Source organism: Lissotriton helveticus, chromosome 7, assembly GCF_964261635.1.
Source record: "Lissotriton helveticus chromosome 7, aLisHel1.1, whole genome shotgun sequence".
Lineage (NCBI taxonomy): Eukaryota > Metazoa > Chordata > Amphibia > Caudata > Salamandridae > Lissotriton > Lissotriton helveticus.
Genome location: NC_136068.1, coordinates 1,726,095,080 through 1,726,119,679, shown reverse-complemented (window position 1 = coordinate 1,726,119,679; position 24,600 = coordinate 1,726,095,080). Strand labels below are relative to the sequence as shown.

At 45.7% G+C, this 24,600-nt stretch overlaps 1 protein-coding gene across 3 annotated transcripts in view; it reads left to right on the top strand.

The window, feature by feature from the left end:
- Positions 1–24,600, top strand: part of LOC144767648 (B-cell receptor CD22-like) — a 442,866-nt gene that overhangs the window by 406,209 nt on the left and 12,057 nt on the right. For all 3 annotated transcript variants that reach the window (XM_078651046.1, XM_078651045.1, XM_078651047.1), the window contains 2 exons: positions 159–252; positions 338–407. In XM_078651046.1, coding sequence (XP_078507172.1) covers positions 159–252; positions 338–407 — 164 coding nt within the window. The remainder of the gene's footprint in view (positions 1–158; positions 253–337; positions 408–24,600) is intronic.

The window sequence follows — 24,600 nt, the reverse complement described above, 5'->3', positions numbered from 1 at the left end:
TTGCACTGTTGTCAGGATATACTAATACCATTGTGCATAGTTTGGCAAGGCACAGACAATCTCACTGATTTTGGCATCCCATATTCAGCTTCCCCCATCTGCAACTTATTTATCAGTTTGATTTCTATCTGAATTACATTACTTTTCTGTCTTTGCAGCCGCCTCTGAGAGCTCAACTTTTGCTGTTCTTGGAGGTATTGCAGCAGCCATTTTCCTAATTCTGCTCCTGCTCGTGATTTTCATTATAATAAGGTACAGTGCTCCCAGAACACCTGGAACCGTAAAGCTAGTTTCTGATAAACATCAGCATCTCAATGTCTGTGTCTTCCTTGGTCAGGGGCAAAAAGAAAGAGGTGACAATGGCAGTGAAAGAAAAACTCCCCACTTCAGCTACTGGGTACAACAGAGTAAGTAGAGTCCTTATACAGTAATATCATTAGTCAGGAGAAACGTAACTACAGGCCCCTAGTTCATATAGTACTTGCCAATCAGGGCCAAATAGCATTTATGTATCGAGGCAACATTTGACATGTGTGGGACTTCCTGTGGGACTCCTTTGCCACTCCCACTTGTGCACCCCACATCTTCATGTGAAATGGAATAATAGGGAGCATTGTTCTAGAGCCACAGTCTTTTTGCAGTAGTTAGCAACTCTTGAAATGTTGTTTTGTTATGTCTCGGCTATGGACAGTTTTAGCTCTCTGTTGGTCAGACTTGTTGTTTCGAATATACATATAGTGGGCTTTGGGTCAGCCCCCTGCTCATGAATGGATGGCTTTGTTCTCTAACTCAATTGGTGGTTCTTAATTTAATGGCTTTTGTCCCACTTTGTGTGTTTGTCTGACCCAAGAGCATTTCATTTGCATGGTTTTCTCATATGTTTATTTGTTTCCTTTACATGATTACATTGCTTGCATTAGGGAGCTATTGCATTAATTTCCTTTTTGTACTCCATAGTATGTGTTTTCTTGCTCTCTTACTCGTGTTCTACTTCCCCCTTTACTTGACTCCTACTAGCTCTTGCTCTCCGTGTTATTTCTCCTCCCCACACTCAGCAGGGCCATTTCCAATGGTAGGCTGCCTTGAAATTAGTTACCACACACTAGTGATTCTTTTAAGAATTTATTTTAAACCTCACTTTGAAAATAGAGCTGTGCTTGTTTATTTAGCCTTCATTCCTGCCACCATAAAAGCACAGCAGATCCTGGGCTTGGTTTTTAACTTAGTCATGTATGTTTGTTTTTTTAGATGTCTTGATTGTGGTGCAATTTTTAACCTTCAAAGATTTGGGCCAAGATTAACTAAGATTTTGTGTCCGGGTTGCACCACTTTTCATGTATCCCAAAAGTTTCAAATGGATTGTAAAACATTGCCTTGTGTTACTTTGTGCCTGGGAAGTTTTACGTAGTTGAAGAATTGGCATTTCTGTACATCCATACATTTATTTTGACATAAACCATATTTACCAACGCCGCTGAACAGGGGTTTGCGCCAAACTGGTGCACCTACCCAAGGCTGCCATAACAAGGAGGTGCTGGACGTCACCCCTTCCTGCACACAATCTATTCTGAACTTAACACAGGTACCCTTACTCCATGGCACAAAGGTGCTATGCATTGGTGGTAGGGATGTAATCCATCTCAAGGAGATAACTAAAATGTGCCATATCATTGTAAATATTATGCAGGTCTGATCTCGCTTCGTTAAGGGGAATCTTAGTAAATCCAGTACTTGGCATTTAAGGTTGACCGCACAGCTTCGTGAAAATTAACTTTAATAAACCACATGATGCTAAGGAACACTTTTTGCTTCATTTCTGATTTGCAACCAATGTTGCTCTAATTTCCAACACACATTAGGGTAGACATGCACAACAGATACAAAGAATATGTAACCTTACCTAGCTGTAATTATGACTCTGGCACAACAGAATCAGAGTTAAATAATACTTGTATTTAGACATGTGTCCGTAAAATCATTAAATTCAATTAAATACCAACCACATTTTAAAATCAAATACAGTAAAAATAACCATGTATCCCCAATAACACCAATTCATGAACGCCCATATTTCTCACAGATCATAAAAAGCACCCCAGGTCCACTGTCACATCTAAAACTCGAATACTGGCTAAAACATCAATTTGAGGGAGATGCGACAGTGCACCACAAGATAAGACTAAAGGTTTAAAAAAAATCCATCCCCTAAGTGCGTTTACATTAACTGTTATTTTTCCTATTTTTCACTTCCAAGACTGGAATCTCCATGACTGCATCAAGATCTGTTCTAAATTGTAAAACTTAGTGATGAAGTGAAGTGTCTGACAGATAAAAGAGAGACGGATACATTTCTGGCTTGACCAACGAAGAGCCAGTCATATAGATAAACAGATTTTGAGATAAGTAAATCTTATTTTTCTGGCTGGAGAAAATACAAGAAATTTCCTGAAGTTATTTCTTTAAACTCTTCATATACACATTTTTCACCGATTATAAAATATCAACTTTAACTATACTAAATATACCAAATATTTCAGATAATTAAAATGGTAGTAGGGGGATTTGTTGCAAAAATTGTTTTATGAGCGGTGTTTATGACAAACCCCCTTACATACCATTGAACTTCACCAAGGAACCCACCTCAAATGGAACTCTAGATCTTATTTCCTTTTCCTTTTTGAAATTGGATACTTTTTTCTAAAAACGAAGAATTAGGTCTCATCTAAATTAACCCTCAGATGATTCGATACACAGTAAACTGTCAATGCATCAAGCTTCTTCTGGAAACTACTTGAAGTATGTTCTAAAATAACGAGGTAATCAGCATATATCATAAAGAGGATATGGGTTGCAACCAATTTTACAGAAAAATAATTGAGTTATTTAGGCTTGCTAAAAGTTCAGGCACATAGAGACTAAAGAGGATCAGGGCTAACACACAGCCTTGGCGTGAGCCACTATTTATTTATATTTTCTTGGTTAGTCTACCAGACTGATCCATCTCCACCTGGGTCCAAAGTGAGGCATGCAATGCTTGAATCCAAGACAACAAGCCTCTCTAAACATTACAAGTGGGCAGTTTGTCCCATAGGCTCCCTCTATTCACCGTATGTCCACAAACTGCACAATCTTTACATTATTTCCACTGATTTTTTTTTATGAAGCCAAAAGGGCAAAACAATGATCCGTGGTGGAATGGCCTGACTGGAAACCACCTTTAATAGGCATAAGTTTATTTTCTAAAATCCAGTCTTCAAATCTTTTGAGCAAAGGTTTGGTGAATATTTTTGCTGGCACATCGAAAAGACTGATTAGCCTGAAATTTGATGTGATTATATCATCTCCTTTCTTCAGAAGTGGTTTGATCATAGAGCCCTTCTAGGACTTCGGAGAAAATTCCTTTTTCAGCTATCCGCCGATACAGACACTCCAGATTTTCTGCCCACTCTTCTGTGTTATTTTTCAATACAATTGCTAGGATGTAGTATAGTCCATCTGCCCTACTTAAACTCAACCCAGCTATTGTATTTTTAGTTCTTCTGTGAAAAAATCAAAAGTATATGGATCAATAGTATATACTTTTACCTGATCTTCTGATGAAGAAGGGCCATAGAGTATATACACATGTATAACCCAATCCTCTTCGGAAATCATATAAGAGGGCGGCATTGCATGTGAATCAGCTATATCATTCATCAAACCCCAAAATTGTTTCTGATTCCCTGCCTGGATGACTTCCAAAATTTCCCTCCATTTTCTATTGTAGAAGCTAACTTTCTCACTTTTAATCAAGAGTTTATATTGTCTTTTCAACCATTTGCCTCCGTTTGGACACATCCTAAAGGCATTTTGTAATTCCCTTTGCTCTTTTTTTACTTTCTACAATCTTCACTAAACTATGAAAGTTGCAAATCAGTCTATTTTATTAAAAACTATATTAAAATTAATACTGGGTATGTAAGAGGTTAGATATTGGTTTTGTGGCACCAAAGGATAACAGTACTCTGCTCTCAAGGACCAGTTTTCTCTCTAAACAAGCATTTATAAAATACCAATTAAATACCACAAAGTGAATAATAGTACTATCGCTCACTTATAGTCCATAGAAATGGCAGATGTCAGAATGGAAAGCTATATTTAATAAGGTTATTACACTTTTATGAGACCAGGTAAATACAATCTGTATAGTTTTCATAAATGCCAATGTGCTTTAGCTGTCATTATATGGTAGCCAGAAATGTTGAATTCTGCAAAGTCTGTCGTATTGGGAATGCTAATTTTTATACGCTTTTTTAAAAGAATAGATGTGTTATTAGCAGTAATTCAGTTCACAATTTTGAAAACAGGCAACACTGGCTAGTATAATGTTATTTAAAACATGGGCTTCACAGGCACAGGTCTTTTTACAGATCTGATGCACCAGGATCAATGATGGTGTCACTGGCCTTCTCACTTCTGCTTCTCTCACATGCGGCCAACCACTTTCTCTTTGTTTCTACACTACTGGGGATATGAACAACAGAAGTAGTGGCGTGAAGCGCTAGCCGCCATGGCTTAACCCCTCACTCCTCCACTTCAGAAACGCAAGTCTGCACCATATTAACAACAATATGGTGCAGCCTTGCGTTTCCTCCTGCCCGGGCTCTACACTTTGTTAGATTAAGGAGTTAGGTCCTGGGACATGTAGTTGGTTGGACCATCGAATTCTCAATAATATAAAGTTTACCAACTACACACTTCTTTTTGTCCTCTAAATTGAGGGAAACAAGCTAGTATTACTTGTTAGTTTGTTGGGTATCCTTTATTCATACTCCTTTATTTTGTTATTTCATCATTATAATATTTTCATGTGTGAGAAAAACAGTGGACATTTTACACTTTACACATAAGTACAATACAGTCCAACAACACATCTATATACAATATACAATTCACATCCAATTTTTTCCAATCCAAAAATTCTTTATTTCGGCCATTTGAGACCATAAAAGATTCGATTTTTTTTACTTGTCTTCCGAATTCTGTATGAGTGTAAATAGTTTCTAATGCCCAAATTCCTGCACAATGGCACTAGCCAGTATTTCCTTGGTCTAGTGTAGACAGGGCAAAAAAACAACACGTGTGTTTCGTCCTCTTCATTCTTAGTACACCCAGGGCAGATTTTATCGTCCCGCACTGTCCATTTACAAGTGAAAGTTTTGAGAGGCAGGGTGCCTAGCCTCCATTGAATGAACAGTTTCCTTGCCAGGATAGGAAATAGAACGTCCATAAAACCTTCAAAGTAATAGGACTTTTTGATGTCCAGAAATTGATCAGTTAGGGTGCCGACTTTGGATGCACACACTAGAGAGCCTAGACTTTTCTCCTTGAATATTTCAACCAGCCTTTTGCGTGACACCCTTTGGCAACCGCTTTCAGGAACCTCCCACAACTCAGGACCCAGGCGATAGCATTCTCTTTTGGTGTAAGCCAACCACGGGATTCTGTCACGCTGGTTAAGGTTCATAACATGCTTAAGGTCTTCCCTATAGTGGGCAAGTTCACCGGTGGACCAGAGCCTATGCCAAAACCTCAGCGGTTTTAGTGCCAGTTCATCCCCTATTGAAGGGAGCCCCAGATCTAATCTTAGAGGTAGCAGGGGTGTACTTTGGGGGAGAACCAAAAGGCGTCTAAGGAAGTTATTTTCTACCATGACAAGATCTATCCCGGCTTTGTGACCCCACAACTCACCACCATAAGATGCGGCTGCTTTGGCTTGAGTTTTGTACATCTCCAAGGCTGGACTGATGGGTTTAAAGGTTGATGTATTCACGACCTTCAGAATTGCCCCCGACATTTGGGACAACTTTAAACGGGATCTAACTATCTGAGGACCCCATGATAAGTTCTCGTGTAGAGTTACCCCCAAATACTGGAACGTTCTGACCCTTTCCAGCCTTGCAGGACCCAGTGTTGGGTTGGGCCTAGTTGTAAAGGAGGGATTGAATATCATGAATTTGGTTTTCTCTGTATTAATCTCCAGACCATGTGTCCTACAGAAATCCCCAAACCCATCTAGTATCCGTTGAATCCCCATCGGGGATTTGGAAAGCAGGAGGGTATCATTGGCAAACATAATAGCCGGAACCCTCCTGCCTGCCAACAAGGGTGCGTCATTGTCCCTGACGTTGTCAAGATTGAATATGACACTGTTAACAAAGAGGCGGAACAGGGTCGGTGCAAGAACGCAATCCTGTCTTACCCCTCTGAAAACTGGAAAACTAGAGGACAACGCTCCATCCCTCCCACACCTAACCTGGGCAAAATTACCTTCGTGGAGCCTAATTATAGCCTTTAGCAGTTGTAAGGGAACGCCCAAATCCTTAAGAACCTCCCATCATTTCTTACGGGGAACCAGGTCAAATGCGGAACCATGTACAGACTCCACCCCCCCCCCCCCCCCCCCTCAATCCTCACCGTTTTCCAATAGAGAAGGACGAGGCGGAAAATCTGGTCCATGGTGGACGTGTTTTTCCTGAAGCCCGCCTGGAGGGGACTAAGGATCGCATTATCCTCCATCCAGTAGAGGAGATGGTCCAGGAGAAGGTGGGAAAAGAGTTTTTGGGGTACATCTATGAGGCTGATCGGCCTGTAGTTGGCTGGGAGCAGAGGAGAGCCCTTTTTGAAAATTGGCACTATCTCTGCCCCCAGCCAAGTACAGGGGATCTCCATCCCTCCCAAGATAGAATTAAAAAGGATTAGAAAGTACGGGCCCCAGATCTCTGGATGATATCTAAACAAATCGCCGGGAAGTCTGTCAAGTCCTGGGGCCTTCCCCAGCGCCAGTCTCTCTATGGCGTTTACTACCTCACCCAATGTAAATTCTAATTTATCTGCAGGATCAGATGTAATATCAAGGGCCACCTCATTAGCAAATATAGGAGTATCTTGGTACAATTTGCTAAAATGGGATTCCCATACCGAGGCAGCGATATTAGGCTCCACTGCTGCATTTGGTTCGCCTGTACCTGTATTGACCAGGGACCAGAATTTTCTAGAATCCCTGGTTACCAGTGCCAGGGCTAGGTCCTGCCATCTATTCCAGTCCCATTCTGCCTTTGCCTCTGCAATGGCTTCCCTGTATTTACGTCTGAGCTCAGTTACCTTGTCCTTATTAGTGCCAGACTTTATCATAGAAATCAGCTCGGTCTTGATCTTTTTACAAGTAGAATTATACCAAGCTGAGGTTCGAGTCCTCTTCTTCCTGGTCGCCACCACCGGATAAAAAACCCCTCCCAAAGTTCCCACTAGATCTGTGTGGATTTGGGCTAATTTCTCATTAAAATCAGTGGCTCTAGGTTGGTTAATTAGCCCGTCTATTTCTTTTAACTTTGGGAGTGTCAATTCGTAAATTTTAGTTATGCAATCTTTTGAACTTACTAATTTCCCCCATCTTACCCTGCGTCTATTGTTTGATAGGACCACATTCCCTATGTCTTCACTGGGGTCAGTAGATGGCGACCCTGCTTCTGGAGCAGGGTGAGCCATTTCTAAACAAAGGGTGTTATGGTCACTATCTGATCTTTCTATTACCCTAAAATCCTGGACCTTGGACCACAAGCCTGTATCTACAAAAATGTAGTCCAGGCGCGATTCGTGGTCCTTCCTATTAAAGGTACACGCTGATGGGGTATCAGATGGAGTACGCCCATTACAAGCCCTCAGGGAGAAGTTCAGAGTCAGGGACAAAATCTGCACCGCTAAAGGGGACCATGATTTTGGATGAGGGGATTGACATGGAGAAATCCCCCAATAATCGTCTTCAGCAGTTAGGGCACCCTCCTTCAGACCTTCCAGGGGTTCGAAGTGGCAGTTGAAGTCTCCACCCATCAATATCTTGCAATCGGTGGGAAGTTGCCCCAGAAATGAAGATAAATCATCCAAAATCGGGGATTCCATGGACGCACTGACTGGACGCGAGTACACATTGACAATCACCAGATTAAGGGCGTTAGGCCATTTAAGAAGAACACATAATATGTCCTCCGAGAAAGTTGGTATAATCTCTGCACAACAACCCATATGACTAGCAACTCAGACAGCGAGTCCACCGGAAGGCCTCCCTTTACCATTCCACTTAGCATTGATGTAAAAGGTTGCGTAACCTGCCCTGAGAAAGGGTTCCCTAGCCCAAGTCTCCTGAAAGAGACAGATATCATTACTACTTACTAGAGAAACCCAATCATTTAAGACTAATTTGTTGGCGATGCCTGCCACATTCCAGGAGAGAACCTTCATAGGTCCTACGGGAGTCTTGAATACCGTCCCCCTAGTCCTCTCGGCAGCGTTACCTAAGGATGGTAATACAGACCTATCCGTTAACACTTCCAAACCAGTTTGGGCTTCAAATGCTAAGTTAGCACAGAATGGTCTCGGGGAGAGATTGGCGGGATAGCCCCGTAAACTGGTGGTAGTTGTGCTCTCCAAAGGAGATGCAACAGGGTCTCAGTTGATGTTATAAATTGCATCTATTTCTGTTCCCACCCCAGCAGTTTCGAAAGCTACCCCTTGGGTATCCCCATCAGATGCGCCCATCGGGAGTCAGTCAACCTGGTCGAGGCAACTGTATCTATTAGGATGAACATAATTGCTATAGGTAAAGGTATCATAGCGAGGGGGCCTATACCTTGACCAATCAATAGCAAATCCCACCCTGGTCCAGCCGTCGTCCCTCTCCATGGTCGCGTCTCCAACATTAGGATAAAAAAATGACAGGGGGACCAGTTCTATGGATGTGTTCCCTGAATTCCCAAACCAATTGCAGATCTGGGTCACAACCTGAGAATTCCTAAAATTTACAATTGCACAATCTCCCCTTTTTTCTTAGCAGTGTACCCAACCCATGGGACCCGTCTAACCATCAATACTTCTCCTCTCAGATTAGGTGGTAGGGGCCTGTGTACATTTAACCAGCTAATGACTTTGTTACGTAGAGAGTCAAAAGATTCCACCACGTTACTAGAGAGCTTGGGTACCCCCATCAGAATTACAGTACGCCGCCTCTGGAGGGAGGTTAACTGCTTTTCGCCGATTGAGGCTATTGCTAATCCGGTTGGGGCATTCAGCCATTACGTTAGGCGGTCTCTCCTGTCCCGTTGAGGTAGCCTCAGTAGGTAACCTCGACTTCCTAACCGGCAGAACCGGAGGGAGTTGCCTAGGGAGAGGTACTGGGACAGGTTGGGATGGGGTGATTGTAGGGACGTTCTGCATAGAAGGGGTAGTGGGCAGGGTTGATGCCACAGTATTAGAAGCACTAGGCGAGGGAGAGATCCCATTATTAGTCCCATTTACTCCATTAGTACTTAATCGCAACCCTTGCTGGTCCGCCCTAGCCCCACTTAATTTTTCTACTGCTAGAAGTCTAGCCTCAATACAATCCAATTTAATCGAGAGAGGATCCAAGAAACTTTTGATAGTGTCAGTAACGGAGCGGATAATGTGCTCCGTGGTGTTTGGCAGTCCCCTTCCAAAGATGAATGGGCCAGTGACCGAAGGTATATGATTGGGGGCAGGGTGTAAAGGGCTCGCCGTTTCGTTGATGCTCACGGCAGAAGATGTTCCTGGGGCATCCGTGCTGCCATCAACGGTGTCTGAAGTGGAATCTACTTTAGCCCTTTTAGCACCTTTAGACTTCCTCGGTCTTTTCCTTTTCGGGACAGCGCCCTCTCGACGACCCATGTGATCTGTTGCAGTAGAAACATTCCCAACGTCCCTAGTCAAAACTATCTGTGGAATCTGGGAAGACGACACCTCATCAAGTGTTTGGACTGAGTCTCGATCCCTATGAGAGTTAGATGGTGTCCTCAACTGCTGCAGAACTGACTCTATAGTTTGGTCGATGTTATCCATAAGTGATAAGTGGGTAGCATCCAGCAATTGTGACGATCTAGCATTCACAGATGACCCTGAGGAGACTACGTGCGAGCTTTCCATCCCTTCTGCTATTTGTTTTTCTAGGACTGTAAGACCCTTGTTCACCACAGTATTAGCCTTAGCAAGAAAACTGTACAGAGTACCTGTTAGCATGGTGGCCGCCTTGCTTCTTGCTTCCCTAGTTGTCATACTTACACGCCGTACTTCAGGGTGACCAGGCAAGATTGTTAAGTTAGGGTGTCCAGCTGAGCAAAACTGCCCGGTCCGGTCTCTCCCGTCCTCTAACGGCCTCAAACGGCCCGCCCTTTGCCCGGGCTTCGCCCCGGGCTCGGTCCCGCGTGCGCGGTTATGAACACTCCTATATAGAGGGGAGGAGGGGCGGGAAGAGTCGCAGGTGCGCCTGCTGGTTTCCGCGCTGATCCTGCTGGGACTCGCAGTCCAGCGCCCTCTGGAGAGTTAGACAGAAGTCTTCCCAGCGAAAATGCCCGCTTCCAAGTCCTTTAGGGCTCCTCAGTGTTTGGCCTTCTTTCCCTCAGGAAACGATGTGTCACCAAACGGCTGCGAGCGGCACAATTCACATCCAATTTTTACCAACAAACAACTGATCTTCATAGGGTGTTTTTCGACAACACCGCAACAGGACAAAGTCACGTTCAACTAAAGGTTCAATAAACAGCAAATTAATGCAAAAAAAAGGCTCAATAAACCACAAATGAATTCATTGGTCTACTAGACAAGTAGTGTCAATTTTCCTTTATAGGCCGACGCGTTTCGAACCCGGTGACATCAGTTTTCGGGTTCTCCTCAGGGCTCTGTCTCTTATGTTTGTCTGTAAAATATACATAAAACAAAGCTTTGTTTTAGTTCTCTATTCTCCCTAGTCGCTCTCCCTCTCTTTCTTATTGTCGCTCATTTTTACCTGTTCTCCAGCTTGTCGCCGGTCCACAGGGTCGCTTATTACTCTATAATTCTTCTGTGTTTCTACCTACAACACAAGTGGGACATATCATCACCATTTGTAGGTGCGATCAGCTCAGTAGCTTGAATACTCCAGCCCTTCTTAGACATACCTGCATGTGTCTCCATCTTTGTTTGGACACTTCTCTCTATTTCTGTGTTTGTATTCACACTCTTCCTTGGTCGTTATGTCTGTGGATGGCCGGTCACTGCCTGCAAGCCACAAAAAGATTCCTTCATTCTATTATATATATTCTATCCTGCTCACGTTCACATGAAAAGGGGCATACCTGTTTTATCTGTGTACGCGTTCAGGCGCTGTGTGCTTCACGTGCTTCTTCTAGTTACTCAAGCAGCTTCCTCAGCGTGGGGTCATCGTACCTCTCATTCCCTGTGCGCAAATAATTTACAGTTTTAGACGGGGGATCTAGTGATTCGGGTTGTTTAGTTCCCAGTCATTCCTCTTGTCTTACCTGTGCGTTCGTCAGTCCGGTGACTAATACTTCAGTCTCTGGGTGTGGCGCCCATCTTTAGGTGTGTTTTATGCATATCGACTAAGTGCTAGGTGTGGACCTAGAACGTGGCGGCCATCTTTTAATGTATAATGATGCATGAGCTTGGTGGCTATATTATGCAATAGACACCCATTTACAACCAGGTGGAGGGCGAAATCTTACTGCTCATTATTTCCTTATAATCTTGATACTTCAGACAGTGTGTTAAGACCAGTCAGCGCGCTGTTGAATTTTAAAATTAAGTACGCGTCTTTTTGCAACAACGTTTTTTCAGAATCTACAGGGCTTTTTGATTGATCAATGCTGAACAATACCGACCATCTAAAGTCGTTTTCTCCATGTTTTTTTTCGATGAAATGTTCCATCATGTTGGAATTCTTTACCTTCAATCGTGCTTGCACAAGACACACAGTTCCCACACTTGTGGTGTCTGTTAGAAACGGGACCCCTGGCCGGCCAAGGCTCACGCCAAAGTCAGTCAGGGATCACCATTTCTAAGTCAGGGCAAGGGAGTTACACACCAAGATAACCCCTGCTCACCCTCTAGGTAACGTGACGCGAGCAGCAAGGCTAATCTCGGAGGCGATGTGTAAAGCGTTTGCGCACGCACCCCAGCATCAACACCCTAGGCCCACCACAAAGGAAACTCCACACAAGGTTATATAAAAATAGCCTTTGTACTATAATAAAAACACATTAGATAAGACACACACTTTACAATGTGCCAACAGGCACGGGCAGGATTTACAAGGGATTATGTACAGGACAGGGCCACCGGGACCACTGTCAGGGGTATGCACTTTTTAGAAATAATACTTGTAGGTATAACACTTAGCACATAAACATATAATGATTGTAGCACAAAAATAGTGTATGTAGCACACAACCACAACCAGTAACTACTGGTAAAGGGTAAATACCTCCTACGCAACCCTAAACACTGTAAGAAAATCACGCAGGGAACTAGGACCTTATTCTCAGGACCTATGGAAGGAAAACACCATCACCTAAGCATGTCACATTTAGCAAAGGGAAGGAAACCTGTAATCTCAAATTGCCCCCCAGGAGCCTAGGGGGTCCACACACCAAAAATGCGGGCGTCGTTGGAGTCCTTTGTGGACTCGGAATCAAGGGAATGGCGCCTCGAGCCTCGCAGGCTCGGGAATGATGAGGCCTCTGGAGCCCTCGTGCAAGAAATGCCTCGTCGCTCGTTGGAGCGGCCCTCTGCCAACCGGGGCCGCTCTAAATAAGAAGAAACGACCCTGTCCCCGCACTCGCTGGGTCTCGGTCAGGCGGCGGCTCTGCTGCGGTCTCTCGGTGCCGCTGCTACTCCGGGGCTCTCCTCTTACTCGGGAGCCTCGGCAAGACGCGGCAGGCTGCTTCCTGTTTCTCCGGCCTGGCCCCGTCACGCTGCAATCCGCCTGACTTCCTCTGGGGCCGCCAATGGCAGCGCGGCCCTGGGGGTATGGAGGCGGGACTTCCGGGTCGCACTTGGCAGCGGCCCGGCAACGGTTTCAATGCCCCTGGGCTGCAGCGGTGAGTTTCGAGGGGCAACGCCGGGTGGGCACCGGCTTCCTTAAATAAATAATCAAATCGAGGTGGGCACTCGATCGTGGCATAAAGCGCTGCGAAGCGCTCGGGGAAAGAATTATCAGCGCGCCCAGCGCTATAAACAAAATAAAGCGCTCCACGGCGCTAGCAGGCAAATAAGCGCTCCCAAGCGACAGGGGCATGAAATAAAGCGCTCTCAAGCGCGAAGTAAAAGTAAAGCGCCCCAGCGCTACAGAGAGCACAAAGTCCAGCAAAGTTCTTCAGGGAGGCAGGGGGGCAAGGCTGGGCCCAGAGCCAGCTCACTGGGTCTCCAGGCAGGGAGACAGTCCAAGTGGCGGTCCTCCTGGCCCCAGCAACAGCAGCAGCCCCCTCAGCTAGGATCCAAAAAGCAGAACAACATTCATGGGGACACAGCCCTTTCTTATACTGTGAAATCCTTTGTTTCAGGGTGCAGGATGGGGGGAAACCAGTTGCAGCTGGTTCTGGAGCACCCTTGATGGCCCAACCACCCCTTTCATTCACTAGCAGGGCTAGGGTCATCAGTCGCACCACAGGGGGCGGAGCCAGCATTGTTTGGGGAAAACCCAGCCATCAACATGCTAATCTCACACTCACCACCGGGCAGACCCACCCAGACTTCCTGGAGCCAGGCTTGCCAGCCAGCTCCAGCCAATCACGCTCCAGCACCCTCACTGCACACATACATCAATGTCTAGAAGTGGCACTTCCCCATTAGACACATACAAGCCGCACATACCGTCGCGCAGCATTCATTCTCACGAGTTCGCACATACCAAACTCGAGCCTGCACGCCCCCCACATCAGGAACTACCAGGGACACAAGCATTCCCCATGCATTCCTATGGGAGGGCAGGCCAGCCATACTACACGCACGCACTTTACCCTGGGACACAGGGAAAAAGTGCGCAGAGACCCAAAAATCACTAACATAGATCATATACCAAAAGCAAAAAGATTAGGGGCGAACCTGCCATAAGGGCCAAGTCCAACACAACCCCTTTCCAGCCAAAACGCAGGGCAGACCAATCACCACCGTGATGGACTTCCCTGCTTGGGGCGATAAAACACGGATGCGGGCTTGCAACTGCAGGGACACCCTCCTGTTTTACGCCACGGTGAACCCCTGGGGTTCCTTCTGAAACTACTGTAGGGACTAACAGGGCTACCACACTGGTACTCTCCAGCTGTCTTCGGCCAGGACCAGGCCCTAGGCCACCCAGGTGCCACTGGATCCTGCCTACTCACAGAGTGGGGGGTAGTAACCCCTGGCACATAATAGCCATTCTCCACCCTTCCTGTCTGCAAGACAGGGCTAGACTGCCACTGGTTCTCCAGCCTAGGGTCTACAACCTCAGGCGGACCAGGAGTCTCAGGGAAGGCTCTCCTCCCCCTACATCTTCTCCTAGGGTTCCTCCTCCTCCTGCGAGGGGTACCCTCAGAACACCATTCTCCCAACCTAGGGTTTAAAACCTTTGGTGGAACCAATGCCTGACACTCCAGGACTTCTGGGGACTCACATACTATCCCCCAATCGCTCCGTTCGCTGGACTCCTGTACCCTCCCTACCAGAGCGGTACTGCCAGACTCTAAAACCATAGAAGCTCCGCTTACAGATGCTCCAGGTCCTCCACACACTAGGAGATCTCCCTCAAGTGAACTAACAGGCAAGCCTAAGTTCCCATCCTGGTGTTCCCTAAAGAAACCATCCAGGCTCTGCGGCAGGGCTTCGGGCGTCTGGGGACTCTCGGTCTCACACTCACTCTCGCTCCACTGAGACAGGCAGTAAGCCCCTACACCCTCCTCACTATACTGGGACCCAGCTTGGCTACACTGACCCTCCTCCACCACGCTGGGCTGGAGGACACCTGACCCACTATTGTTGGAATCACCCACTAATGACTCCAGAGAACCTCTCGCACTGTCCCAGCGCTCTGCTTCCTCTGCAAGGTTCCAAGGACAAAAGGAACCACACTTCAACAGGTGCTGGCGCAACTCTGGACAAACAACACTGAGCAACTGCTCTTTGAGGAACATATTCACTACTCCGTCCACCTCATTGTCCGAGTTAGCCGTCAGCCAATCCCACATTGCATCAGAACAGTCATCCACAAAATACTTCCACTCCTGGTGGGGTGGTTTCCTAAGGTTCCTGAACTTCACCCTGTTCTCCTCTTCTGGGGAAACAGGTACCATACTTGGGGAACTGGGAGTCGGACTTTCTACACTGACATTTAAATAGCTGCCACCACTGGACTCAACCCTCCCTGGGAACTCCAGAAAATTAAAACTACACTCAGGGGATAACCTACCCTCTAGGGTTATCTTTTCCCTCAACAAGGCCCTTTCAGCCTCTAGCTTGGCGTGCTCTAACGTGAGCTGTTCCATCGCTAGCTGATGCTCCCGCTCTTCCCTCCTATCCAACCACTCCTCTGGGGACAGGACAAGGGATGGGGCGCTGGTACTGACACTGGACCCAGCAAGGGACTCCCTATCTATGGGGTCCTCACCATCTGCTGGTGCCCATTCACTGTCATCCTCATTCTCTTCACATTCTTCAGGGCTCCCCAAAGACTCACCACCCTCATGTCGTGCGGCCCGGGCCCTCTCTCTCTCACTGTGCTCAAGATCCCACTGACCCTCTTGCCATTGGATCAGGCTGTCCCTAAGCTGGGACTGAGTATCCGACTCACTCACCTCCATGCCTCCCTCTTCACAGAATCTGACCAGCTCTAACCTACTGTATCTAAAAAGACCATAGAGATCAAAAACAGGCTCCATTTTGGCGGACGTTCTCAAGAAGAGTTTGACACAGGGAACCTGGGGGTCTGAGCTTAACAGGAGTACACAATTACAAAAATTCAGCAAGATCCCTTTCTCAGAGAACTTGCACTCCTCTGTCCGGTGTAACACACCACTCATTCACACACACCCCCCCTCGGTAAGGCAGTTTCTACCACCCCTGATTTCTCAACCTGACCATAAGCGACACAGGTACCAATCTGGGAGTAGGGCGGGGAACAAATGTACTGGACAGAATTACAAAATGACACCTTTCAGGAGAAGAAATACTTGAACTTCACCAAAAAAACAATAATCCCCAAAATGTGGTTATCTAAAAATGTAGAGTTTTGTAGTGTGGCCTGTCGCCACTGTGGTACAGCGCAAAAGCAATTCCAATCCCACCGCTGCCACCAATGTTAGAAACGGGAACCCCGGCCGGCCAAGGCTCACGCCAAAGTCAGTCAGGGATCACCATTTCTAAGTCAGGGCAAGGGAGTTACACACCAAGATAACCCCTGCTCACCCTCTAGGTAACGTGACGCGAGCAGCAAGGCTAATCTCGGAGGCGATGTGTAAAGCGTTTGCGCGCGCACCCCAGCCACAACACCCTAGGCCCACCACAAAGGAAACTCCACACAAGGTTATATAAAAATAGCCTTTGAACTATAATAAAAACACATAAGATAAGACACACACTTTACAATGTGCCAACAGGCATGGGCAGGATTTACAAGGGATTATGCACAGGACAGGGCCAATACTTGTAGGTATAACACTTAGCACATAAACATATAATGATTGTAGCACAAAAATAGTATATGTAACACACAACCAGTAACTACTGGTAAATGGTAAATACCTCCTACGCAACCCTAAACACTGTAGGAAAATCACGCAGGGAACTAGGACCTTATTCTCAGCACCTATGGAAGGAAAACACCATCACCTAAGCATGTCACATTTAGCAAAGGGAAGGAAACCTAAAACAACCCTTTTCAGCAGGTCACTTTTAGCAAAGGGGAAGAACATACACCTATCACCTAAGCAGGTCACTTTTAGCAAAGGGAAGGAAGCATAAAACACATTGCACATGAGGCATCAAAATACATTCACCTAAGCAGGGTACTTTTAGCAAAGGGAAGGAAGCATAAATCAATCACCTAAGCAGGTCACATTTAGCAAAGGGATCACATGAGCAAGTAAATCATAAATTGCGCAAGGTGCACATGGCACATAAATCACAATGTGCCAGAATTACATGGCACAACACTAGAACTGTCCCTCAGGCCAACTGGCCTCGCAAGGGCTCAAATGCCCTTAGTCCAAAATGTCAGGGCAGGCTGCGCAGGCAGCAAAGAACAAACCTAAACGTGGCAACTGCCCACAAAGTGCTGGGCAGTTGTAAATACTGATGGGCCAATGTTGGAGCCTCGTGGGCTCAAGAACAATGGTGGGGCGAAACACAGCGTGGGAGCCTCGGGGCTCTAACCAACTGCCTGTGTCTCAAGAACCTACCTGGGCCCTAACAATTTTAATGTTACTCAAGAGCCTCTCTGGGGCTCCAAAACAAATGTGGGCGATGAGCCTCTCTCAGGGCTCACAGAACAATGGGGGGCTTGGAGCCTCGTGGGCTCAAAGTTAAATGGCACCCTGAGCCTCTCGGGGCTCTAAGACAACTATGGGCGGGAGCCTCTCAGGCTCTGTAATCTCAAATTGCCCCCCAGGAGCCCTGGGGCTCCACACACCAAAAATGCAGGCGTCGTTGGAGTCCTTCGTGGACTCGGAATCAAGGGAATGGCGCCTCGAGCCTCGCAGGCTCGGGAATGATGAGGCCTCTGGAGCCCTCGTGGCTCCAAGCAAGAAATGCCTCGTTGCTCGTTGGAGTGGCCCTCTGCCAACCGGGGCCGCTCTAAATAAGAAGAAAGGACCCTGTCCCCGCACTCACAGGGTCTCGGTCAGGCGGCGGCTCTGCTGCGGTCTCTCGGTGCCGCTGCTACTCCGGGGCTCTCCTCTTACTCGGGAGCCTCGGCAAGATGCGGCAGGCTGCTTCCTGTTTCTCCGGCCTGGCCCCGTCACGCTGCAATCCGCCTGACTTCCTCTGGGGCCGCCAATGGCAGCGTGGCCCTGGGGGTATGGAGGCGGGGCTTCCGGGTCGCACTTGGCAGCGGCCCGGCAACGGTTTCAATGCCCCTGGGCTGCGGCGGTGAGTTTCGAGGGGCAACGCCGGGTGAGCACCGGCTTCCTTAAATACATGATCAAATCGAGGTGGGCACTCGATCGTGGCATAAAGCGCTGATAAGCGCTCGGGGAAAGAATTATCAGCGCGCCCAGCGCTATAAACAAAATAAAGCGCTCCACAGCGCTAGCAGGCAAATAAGTGCTCCCAAGCGCTAGGGGCATGAAATAAAGCGCTCTCAAGCGCTAAGTAAAAGTAAAGCGCCAGCAAAGTTCTTCAGGGAGGCAGGGGGAAAGGCTGGGCCCAGAGCCAGCTCACTGGGTCTCCAGGCAGGGAGACAGTCCAAGTGGCGGTCCTCCTGGCCCCAGCAACAGCAGCAGCCCCCTCAGCTAGGATCCAAAAAGCAGAACAACATTCATGGGGACACAGCCCCTTCTTATACTGTGAAATCCTTTGTTTCAGGGTGCAGGGTGGGGGGAAACCAGTTGCAGCTGGTTCTGGAGCACCCTTGATGGCCCAACCACCCCTTTCATTCACTAGCAGGGCTAGGGTCATCAGTCGCACCACAGGGGGCGAAGTCAGCATTGTTTGGGGAAAACCCAGCCATCAACATGCTAATCTCACACTCACCACCGGGCCAACCCACCCAGACTTCCTGGAGCCAGGCTTGCCAGCCAGCTCCAGCCAATCACGCTCCAGCACCCTCACTGCACACATACATCAATGTCTAGAAGTGGCACTTCTCCATTAGACATATACAAGCCGCACATACCATCGCGCAGCATTCATTCTCACGCGTTCGCACATACCAAACTCGAGCCTACATTCCCCACACATCAGGAACTACCAGGGACACAAGCATTCCCCATGCATTCCTATGGGAGGGCAGGCGAGCCATACTACACGCACGCACCTTACCCTGGGACACAGGGAAAAAGTGCGCAGAGACCCAAAAATCACTAACATAGATCATATACCAAAAGCAAAAAGATTCGGGATGAACCAGCCATAAGGGCCAAGTCCAACAGTGTCCTTCAATGGGTTTCATCCCCCATTGTGACAATAAGTCACTTTTTGGTTTGGGCAAGGCGCGCACAATTTGTTGGCCGATGTTTCTGTTTTTCTTATACACAAAAAGGGGGCGGGGAAATGGGCATTCCAAATTTTCAAGGAGATGCCAGTTTTTTAACACTACCTGCCTGAATTTATGGGTGTCTGGGCCAAAAGTGGTCACACAGACCAGTTGATCTAGTTCATGTTTCTCTTTTGTCTCCAAAAGACACTCTCGGGGCGTGAAACGTGCCCTCTTATAGGAATGTTTAAGCAGTTTCTGCGGGTATCCTCTGTATTTAATTTCCCCACAGAACGCCTGTGCATGCTGTTCGTAATCAGATATTTTCGTACAGTTTCTTCTTATACGGAGTAGTTGGCCATATGGCAAATTAGCCTTTAGGTTCCTCAGGTGTGCACTCCGGTGGTGCAATATTGTGTTTTTATCGGTCCTTTTCTTATATCGAGAAGATTCTAAATGTCTGTGCATGTAATTTCTACATCTAAGAATGTCATTTTAGTACAGCTAGATTCAATGGAGAATTTAATGTCTTGGTGTTTTGTGTTCAACCACATGTGGAACTCCATCAATTCGGTGTGGCTCTCCTGCCACTGGCGTCTTTCGGATTGAGATAATGCCAGAGGGAGAATTCCACGTCGTGAACAAAAGAGACGACGATCAAGGTCCTTTCAAACCAATTAAAGGCCATTGTACAACCCATCTCAGAAGCGCCCGTCGAGGCTAATCAAGAGTCACCTTCTTTTATCTATTCCCGCCCCACAAGATTTCAGAAGCCGTCCAGATTTATTTTCTACACGGTCCTGAGGAGAATCCCATCATTTTTGGGGATTCGAAACGCGTCGACACCTCACCCCCTTTTTAAGCCGATCTTTTATAAATATTAAAAGTCTAACATGTTTCTGATGGCTTAATAGTTGATTGTATACAAAAGATACGTATTTATTTCATTGTTGTGGGTACTTCCTGCTAGAATTAACTAGGATCAGTGCAGGGTTTCCCATTACCACACAGTACACTTTTTTCCTTCTTTTATTTTTCTTAGTGCCTTCACTCACGTATGACTGAGCGTTTTTGTATGAAGTTGACTGAGCTGATCACTATTTTCATTATTGTTCAATTTTTACACCACGCACTTGTATATATCCACTTATAAATTTTAGTACTAGGAATCTTCTTCGCTTTCTTATTACTTTGTAAGAGACTTGTTTTGACTGAGTAATAACAAGCACTCCTTTTTGTTTAAAAAACTAAAAACGTAACTAATTTTGAAAAAATAAAAATATTTCTTGTGATTGGATTCTGCCTTGTAAATAAGGCAAAGCCCCCATTGCCATGGAAACGTCACAAAAAGTGACGTTCCATGGTGTTAGGGGCTTCTACATATGCCCCTATGTGCCTCACTCTCTGCTCTTAACTATTTCCCTAATATCTGTCTCGCATCATCGTTCCCTTGCGTTTGGTTTCTATCTTCCTGTAAATTTCTATTTACATCTTTTTACACAGCTTGGCAGTTCGGGCTTGACTGTTCCCATGGGAAGCAGGATTAAGACTGATTTTCATATGGATGGGTTTAGACTGGAATGGCTTGGGGAGAAAAATAATGTTGGGTTTAGACCCAGATCTCTGTACTCGGGGAATGTTGGCATTGTTCAGCATTCTGTCCATTAATTGTTCTTTTTGCTTTTTCATATACAGCAGATTCATTTCTAAATGTGAATGTACCGCCTTTGAAGGAAGGTACACAAACAAATGGTGGACGGAAGGCTGAATAAATAATACATTCATACCCAGTCAAGAGATCTGGGTTAAATCCATTGTTCTTTTTCTCACCATGCCACCCCAGTTTAGACCCAGCCATATGCAAATCAGTCTTGACCCTGTGCCTCATGGGAACAGTCCAGACCAAACTGCCAAGCTAGGTCCTCCCTGGACCGGAAACGAGCATCCTGGGAAAGGTGTCTGGGTATTACCCTTCATCAGCCAGGCAAGCTTGAATCCAGTGGCACAGTGAGCAAGGGACCCAGGTCTGGGAATACCCATCCCACTTGTGAAAAGTGCTCTGCAAACAAATGATGGACTGAATGCTGAATAAATCACGTATTCACTTCTTGTCAAGAGATCTGGGTTAAATACATTGTTCCTTTGCTAACCATGCCTCCCCAGTTTAGACCCAGCCATTTACAAATCAGTGTAGACCCTGTGCATCATGGGAACAGTCCAAGCCGAACTGCCAAGCCAGGTCCTCCCTGGACCGGAAACAAGCATCCTGGGAAAGGTTTCTGGGTATTACCCTTCATCAGCCAGGCTAGCTTGAATCCAGTGGCACAGTGAGCAAGGTACCCACGTCAGGGCAAACCCATCCCACTTAGGGTGAAAAGTGCTACACAAACAAATGATGGACGGAATGCTGAATAAATCATACATTCACCCCCAGTCAAGAGATCTGGGTTAAATCCATTGTATTTTTGCTCAACATGCCACCCCAGATTAGACCCAGCCATATGCAAATCAGTCTTGAGCCTGTGCCTCATGGGATCAGTCAAGACCGAACTGCCAAGCCAGGTCCTCCCTGGACCAGAAACAAGCATCTTGGGACCAGTTTCTGGGTATTACCCTTCATCAGCCAGGCTAGCTTTAATCCAGTGGCACAGTGAGCAAGGGATCCACGTCTGGGCATACGCATCCCACTTAGGGTGGAAAGTGCTACGCATACAAATGATGGACGGAATGTTGAAGAAATCATGCATTCACCCTCTGTCAAGAGATATTGGTTAAATCTATCGTTCTTTTGCTCACCATGCAACTCCAGTTTAGGCAGGGGCCACAAAGGCAGTGCCAGGGTTAGCAAAGGGCAAGCAAGGGGTCGCAACTGCGACTCCTGGCAACCCCTAAATGATGTCCATGAATGTTAAACTTGGAAATTTCCAACTTATTTTTCGCTTTGCCTTTAGTATTTACCACCATGTCGTGAGAAGTTGACCCTAAGTAAGACGGTGTACTCTCAATTCCAACAGCAACTTCCACAGTTTTGTCCAGAGTACGATTTGGTGTAGTCAGCAATGTCTCTTGGATTTTCTTATTGTTGGTATGTTCGACAATTTAGTCTCTTATTAGTTCCACCTGAAAATGTTTTATACTCACAAGTAGAGGCTAACCCTTTTAGAGCACCAACAAAACGATGAATGAATTCACCAGGAAGTTGATGACGCCTATAAAACTTGTGCCATTCGAGGATTACGTTCTTGTGAGGTTTGAATCTAACATCCAAAGTTTTTTTATTGCCGATGCGTGCTCATCTTTAGTGTCACCATCCCCCATTACAACTTAGCAAGGTAAATGTTTGAGAATATTTCTACGTTCAGAACAAAGACAATGCCTTAATAACGCATACTTATTCTGTGTGAACGCCCCTGCCTCAATAGCATCCATATAGGCTTCAAAACCTTCTTTCCATTGTTCCCACTCACTACCAGAAGCACCAGGACTTGGAACAAATGGAGGTGAAAGTGCATTGGTCTGCTGCATTGTGAATAGTAATCTCAATTCTAAACATCAAAACACAACTAATGTTCATAAGCTACATATATCATAGGTACATACAAATATGTTTACAAATGTCACAAGTATAATTCTAAAGTACTGCACACATGGTATTCATATCACTTAAGGGTCTATAAGTTTGATGCTGAGAACATAATACTACGAAACATTTTAAAAACATTGACATGCAAGGTGTGCACATCTCCCTAAGTCAATATTTTAGTCCAGTGTGCATGCCACTGTGAAATTATAACACAGCCCAATAATGAAATACAGGGTAAGCACATCACAGTAATATGTAATACTTTATATGTAACACTGTGAATCTGATCGTAATTTGCAAGGTGTGCCTATCACTGTAGAATTGAAGGATTTGCACCAAAAATAGAAAATATTCAATTTCGCCACACGGCGGAAACCCAAATGTGTGGAAAGAATGGAGTAAACACTCTGAGCTGTGGACGGACCTCAAAGATGGCCGGGATTGATGTATAGAATGTGTTAAGTTCTGCGGTACACTCTATTTACGTAGGCGATGGAAGTAGCACCAAGCAAGCAAAGTACTTTCAATATGGTGGCTGACAATAACTTCTGCGATGTTCTATTTGCGTAAGCGTAGCACTGTAACTTCAAAATGTCCACTGGTAAAGACTATAGTTCCAACCAAGTAGGCAACCAACCCCGGAAAAGTACATTTCCACAACAGTTCCCTGAAAATGCAAAACAAGCAGAAGCAGCTCGCCTCAGTGCTGTTTTGAAGCTAACTTCACTGGTGACCTCGATAGAAGTTCCTTTCCTTCTTTTTTTGTCCCGGTGCAGCTGGGAACACCGGATACAGACCCCAAGTGGAGGTTCACCTCCTGCCAGTATCGTCTTCAATGAAAAGATGCAGCTCACTGTGGGATATGGCAAGCACAGTTACCTCTTTTATTAAGCATCTTTATACACGCTGGCAGGGATGCAAGATTACCACAACTGACTTTGTAGGGTTTGAAAATATACATTCCATCCTACACTCTACATTCTTTTGTCTTGTTACATCATCCACTATGTGGATACCATTACAATATCCCACAAGAAGATCGCACCAAGAGCCAAGTCTTATCATAAAACCCTTCTATATATATCTTTCAACCTAGGGATGGAAGGTAGACTAATCTGGTTAAACTCCAAACTGCAGCATTACAAACTGGAGGTTGTGTGTGTTCCAGAAAAGAAGGATGTGACAGATAATTCTGTTCTAAAATTTTACATTCAATTGCATTGAAGATAATGATAATATATTTATGCAATAGTTCTTTATTTATTGAATTGTTAGAAAAGCTTTTCATATAATGATAACCTTTTGACTGCTGATCAATTGCATTTTAGTCTGGAATGTGCATGCTGATTCGATGCATTAGCTCGTCACAACCTTGCTGTGCTATTTACTACTCATCCACACATTCATTTGTTTTTCTTTGCTGTCATGATAATACATAGTTTAATTGTCCGCTTTTTGTGTACACAGTGTAATCACTTATGCACAAATAGGCTTTCTTGAAGATGGAAGAAAAATACTACGTCAAGTGTATCTCCTATTCATTATTGTCCTTTCTTTGTCTTCTAAATTCACCATTTACAATGCAAACTTCATCTTCTGAATTTTCTTTTAGGGTACTCTTCGGCAAAGGGACTATATTCCAAGCTTCCACGTTGTTGTAGCCTAAGTTAATTCTTTATTATGGGATTGTCTTAATAGGACAGCTGGGGGAAACATAAACAAAGGTGCCTCAGTATCACTATGCAGTTCCCTTAAAAAAAGGCAGACCAATGGCTTTGAAAGTGCTTGTTCATGGCTATTGTGTACTTAGTGTTCTGAAAGGGTTGATTTCAACAACAATGCTTTCATCTTTAGTCAGGACAATTAGGCTTTAACTCTTGATTAAATTGAAGGAGCCGGGCTCCACATGCTAGACTTACGCTGGAACCCCTGGCAGATGGCTCTTTTATTACCTGCTTTGTCAGTGTGGTGGGGACAAAAATTCAATTGTCGATTACACATTACCTATTCCCATGACGCCGAAGGAATACAA